At 45.9% G+C, this 5586-nt stretch overlaps 1 protein-coding gene across 1 annotated transcript in view; it reads left to right on the plus strand.

Moving 5' to 3' along the window:
* Window positions 1–5586, plus strand: part of Mylk (myosin light chain kinase) — a 255864-nt gene that overhangs the window by 116330 nt on the left and 133948 nt on the right. Inside the window, exon 3 of the mRNA XM_026788073.1 lies at window positions 1372–1579. Within this exon, the coding sequence (XP_026643874.1) occupies window positions 1372–1579 (208 nt within the window). The remainder of the gene's footprint in view (window positions 1–1371; window positions 1580–5586) is intronic.

The following is a 5586-nucleotide window of genomic DNA, read 5'->3' on the forward strand; positions in this document are numbered from 1 at the left end:
ATACATGTGTGAGTGCAGGTGCCTGAGGAGTCAAGAAGGGAGCCTCAGATCCCCTGAAGCTGGAGTTCCAGGTGGTTGTGAGCTTTCTGACAGGCGAGACCTCCTCACCAATTCTGTCTTCTGCAAGAGCAACACATGCTTTTAACTGCTGAGCCATCTTTCTAACCCCTCAAAGATAATTCTTACATGGGAGTTTATCTCCTCCTTTCTCCCTGTTTTCAAAGTTGTGCTTTCTGAATAAGGGACTCTGAGGCTTGGGTGAGTCAGGTACTTGGGAAAGCACTGACCACGTAGCACTCACAGAAGGTAGTAACTATTGCCAGAGGCAGAGAGCTGATGCAGGACCATCCTGAGACTGCCAAGGGAGGCGTGTGTAGGGCTGTCTCTCCCAGTAGTGTGGTGAGATTTCATTTGTATTTTAATAAATAAAGCTTGCCTGGAGGTCAGTATAAAACAACCACACTAGTCAGCCATACAGGCTAGGCAGTGGTGGCACACACCTTTAATCCCAGCAGCCACACTAGTTAGCCATACAGGCTAGGCAGTGGTGGCACACACCTTTAATCCCAGCAGCCACACTAGTTAGCCATAGAAGCCGGGCGGTGGTGGTGCACACCTTTAATCCCAGCAGCCACACTAGTTAGCCATAGAGGCCAGGCAGTGGTGGCACACACCTTTAATTCCAGCAGCCACACTAGTTAGCCATAGAGGCCGGGTGGTGGTGGTGCACACCTTTAATCCCAGCATGAGAGAGAACTATAAGGCAGAATGAGACAGGAATTGCTCTTTTTCAGTCTGAAGGCTTCATGGAGGAAAGAGCTCTCTAGTGGCTTTGCTTCTCTGATCTTCAGGTTGAACCCCAACTCCAATATCTGTCTCTAGGTTTTTATTATTCGTGTTACACAGTAACTACAAGAAAACTTCAGAGAGAAATACAGGTTGGAATTCATCTTAATGATTTATTGCCAAAATATAAAATACATTACTTTCCCAGCATGCACTCAATAAATTTTAATATTGAGGGTTTGGGTATTTTGGGGGCTTTTTGTTTGTTGTTTTTGATGGAGAGGGATTCATATAGAGTCTTACACAGCCCCGGGTTGAACTTCCTGTGTAGTTGGGGATTACCTTGAACTCCAGATCTCCCTGCATCTCCCTCCCAAGTGCTGCAATTACAAATGCGTGTCACAGTGCTCAAACTATTGAGATCTTTCTTTTATTTTATTTTCTCTTTCTCTCTTTCTTTCTTTTTTTGTACTGTTCTTCCAACCCAGCATATAATATAATGTATAGGAACCGTGACCTCTGAACTCTAGGACACATGGTGAGCCTGTGTGAAACAGAAGCTCTTACAGTTTCTTTTTCTTGTAGGTCCGGGGCTACCCAGAGCCGCAGGTGACATGGCACAGAAATGGGCAAACCATCACCCACGGGGGCCGCTTCCGGCTGGATTATGGAGTACGGGGGACTTTCAGCCTTGTAATTCACCCTGTCCGTGAGGAGGACAACGGAAAGTATACCTGTGAAGCCAGCAATGGCAGTGGTGCCCGTCAGGTGACAGTGGAGCTGACTGTGGAAGGTGAGTCCCAGGGGCAGCTCTGTGGTGGGAGCTGAGCTGCCAGTTCCTGGGTCTTCTGCTGCCTTCTGCCCTCTCTCACAGATGGGAGGACTTATAGGAGATGCTACACACACCTTGGGGCTTTGGACTCATCACACCAAAACTAAAGACAGGCTCTTAATGGTGACTTTCTAAAGGGACTCCTGTCCTGGCACCGGCCCATCTCCCATGCTCCTCACCCATCACCTCACTGTGGCCAAGCCTTGCTCTCCTTTGACAAACCTTGGGGATTTCACCTTGTTGCTTGCACAAGCAAGAGCTCCTGCCCTGATCTTTCACCCAGATTGTACTAGTGTTCTTCAGGTCCCTGCTCAAAGCCCCCAACTAGGAAAGAACGCTTCTTAACCCCACCCCCAGCCCCCCTGGCTCCAACTCTCCTTCCTGTCAACTCCCTCACAGTTTTTCTTTAAGGATGGCTTGTCACCCTCTAAGCACCCATCACACAGCTCTGGGACTCGGGGTCGTTACCTTCTCTATGACTGTTTTTCCAGTATCCCTGCACAGGTCAGTATCACATGTTTGGGAATGAGTGGACAGAATCTATCGTTAGCATCACCACTGGAGAATAGTGCTCACCATAAAAATATATGTAACTCTGCTGGGCGGTGGTGGCACACACCTTTAATCCCACCACTCGGGAGGCAGAGACAGGCAGATCTCTGTGAGCTCAAGGCCAGCCTGGTCTACAACAGCTAGTTCCAGGATATCCAGGGCTGTTACACAGAAAAACCTTATCTCAAACAACAGCAAATATATGTATATTTCTCCCTACGTCTGTGGTCAAAATTTTGACTAACTTTAAAGTATCTGGGAGAAGCATTTGGCTATAAATAATACGGGGTTTGTCACCACTGTCTTCCTGGCAGGCTGAAGCTGCTCTCCGGGGTTGAACATTCCATGTCAGGCCATTGGCAGATACTCAAGGCCTGATGTCTGGAAGGACAAAGGGGGCTGCCAGCCCCCTCAGATGTAAGACCTGCTTCCCTGGATCCTGTCTGGGAGCTGATAAACCACACAGCCAAACTTGCTTTTTCTCTCTTCAGAAGACTGTTCTCCCAACCTCATTTGTAGGAGACGCTGTGTGTGAGCAATTCAGATAAACTGTGAAAGGTGCTTTGGAAGGTTCTAGAAGGGATGATGTGCACCTGGGCCAGTGGCCACTCCTCCACCTCTCTGCCTTATTTCCCCACGCAGTTGCAGGGCGTATGAGTTCCAGAGTGGAGTATGCATAGTTTGGACGTTTTCCTTAAATTCTCTAACTGGGTCATTTTAATGACCTTCAAGTGTCTGAGGCAGGGGCATTCCAGACAGGAAGTGGCTGGTCAGAGTCTCAGAATAAACTTATCAAAAGTCATTTTGGTGCTCTGATGTCCCCTATACTACTGATCACAAAGTCTAAACTTGGAAATCGAGTCGTCACCCCCCCACACACACACAAAACTTCTCTCCTTCCCTTTGCTGGCTTCCTGTTTGGAGCTGAGTGAGGCACAGTGCTGAGCTATGAGTCACAGTCCAAAGTCCCGATCCCAGCTTGTGCCAATCTAATGTGTGACTTGAAACCTCTGGACCTCGGCTTCTCCAGAAAACGGATGTGAATTCCAAGCATTGCAGCCTGGGTTAGCCCTTATTTTCTGTGATTCATATTAAGGAAGACTGGGGTATGTTGGGAATGCATGGAAATTATATGAAATCAACATAATCAGTTGTGGTGGCACACGCCTTCAGTCTCAGCACTCTGGAGGCAGATACCGGTAGATCTCCGAGTTCAAAGCTAGACTGATCTACATAAAGCTGAGATAATTTGTGAACCTTCTTGGTTTTTACTATTCAGGAAGTTGAATCTGGTGGCTCACCCCAGCAGAACAAATTTCAGGTCGTGATAGGAGGAGAGAGGCAAGGAGGTGGGACAATCATAATAGAGCAAGGCTAGGCTCACAGTCTGGACTCTTCACCTTCTCTTTTTCTGGGTTTTAACTTAGTAGATTGACCCAGGCATATAAGATGTATTATGCTTTTAACTCTAAAGGGATAATGGTCTTGTGGCTGCCACCTCTCTCTGTGAACAGATCTGGGGCATCCCTCTTCCATATCAGAAACTTGTTTGAGGCAATGTGATATATATATATATAAAGTCCTATAGGCCTAGAAGAATTTACTCATCGCTTCCTGCTGTGAAAAAAAACTGTCAACCCTGCCAGGCTAGTGTCTACCTTCACAAAGTGACTCCAGCAGCCACCACCCCACCCCTGCACCCAACCCCCTCCGCCTCCGACCTCCTCTGCAACTTCTGTTCTTCCCTGGACAGAACAGAGACCCTGAATCAAGTTTGACTGGCAGGTGGAAACTTTTAACCTTTGGTGGTCATATGGGAGGCAGTGTTGCTCAGTGAGCAGAAAGCCAAATGCCTTGGTTGAGTTTTAGCTGTACTGATTTCTACCTATGAGCAAATGGACCTTTCTGAGCCATGTTTCTTTCCCTTTAAGGTGGAGGGCATCACACAGAGTGATGTACGGGTTAGTGTAGACCCTCGCCATTAGGAAATGGTACCCAATGATTATCCAAGCTGCTCCTAACATCTTTAGAATACTTACGGAGGAAAGCCTGTAAAAAAAGAAAAAAAAAAGAAAGCTTCCTTGCCTGACTTCCAGTTTGTGATTAGAGCCAAGGAGCATTGTAGTGGGGAGCTGAAGGCTGCATTCCTGCCACCCGGCTCCCGGTCGCCTGGCTAGCTTATGCCCCGAAATAACAACACACAAACTGTATTCATATAATACAGTTTGGCCCATTTCTATTCATGTGTGTGGCACCACGAGGTGGTGACTTACCAGGGAGATTCTAGCCTACGTCCATCTTAGGTCGGAGCTTCATCACATCTGCCTCAGAGAGCAGAGCTATGGCATCTTAGCTCACTTCCTCTTCCTCCCAGCATTCTGTTCTGTTTACTCCACCCACTTAAAAGCTGGCTTATCAAATGGGCCAAGGCAGTTTCTTTATTAGCCAATGACCTTCCTCCATCATTTCCCCTTTTTCTGTTTAAACAAAAAGGAAAGGCTTTCCCTTTAACATAGCAAAATTACATATAACAAAACAGTTATAAAGCAAGAATTACAGTTACAATATTTATATCTACTTTATCTTTTATTATAACTAAGGAAAACTATAACTATCTATATATTCTTTAACTCCATCAAAGACTCCAGAAGGATATAGTATTACCTAATTAAACAAGAAATAAGCAACTTCCAAAACTCTGGTAACGACAGAGACATCTCACTTCCTGGACAGTCACCCAAAGTTCTTTTGTACTGCTGGGGCATCCATCTTCGGCCTTCGGGCCCATAGTATCCAAAGACATTTCCATGAAGCAGGAAATTTCAAAGGCAGTTCAGTCACTATCTGTTGTGTCCTGCAGAATGTCTCGCAGACTCTTTCATGAATCAGGAACCCCGAAAGATCATCTCACCTTTTAGGCAAGTTTAGCAGTCCTCTCTGCAGGTTCTCTGTGTCCAGTTTATGCAACAGTCCAGGCAAGAGCAGTTTCTTGCCCAAATGGCTATCAAACTCCATAAGGAGCCTCTTCAATGCCCATCTTCCTTTTGAAGTAGATTGGTGCTGCCAGGAGCAGACGTGTCTCAATGTCATGAAAAGCCCTAACTTATTAAAACATTAAATGCCATATTCTGCAGTTTTTGAAAGATATTAAGAATGCCTATCTAACTAAAATATATCTCTATATATCTAGAAAATCTAACTAACATAACTACAAATTTGACTATTATAGATGATTATCCATTAATAACCTATATACATTACATTTTTAAATTAACTACACAATCGCAATACCTTAATCAATATCAGAAATACATATACAGGGGCCGGGCGGTGGTGGCGCATGCCTGTAATCCCAGCACTCGGGAGGCAGAGGCAGGCGGATCTCTGTGAGTTCGAGACCAGCCTGGTCTACAAAG

The sequence above is a fragment of the Microtus ochrogaster genome, chromosome 2 (genome assembly GCF_000317375.1).
Source record: "Microtus ochrogaster isolate Prairie Vole_2 chromosome 2, MicOch1.0, whole genome shotgun sequence".
NCBI classification, from domain to species: domain Eukaryota; kingdom Metazoa; phylum Chordata; class Mammalia; order Rodentia; family Cricetidae; genus Microtus; species Microtus ochrogaster.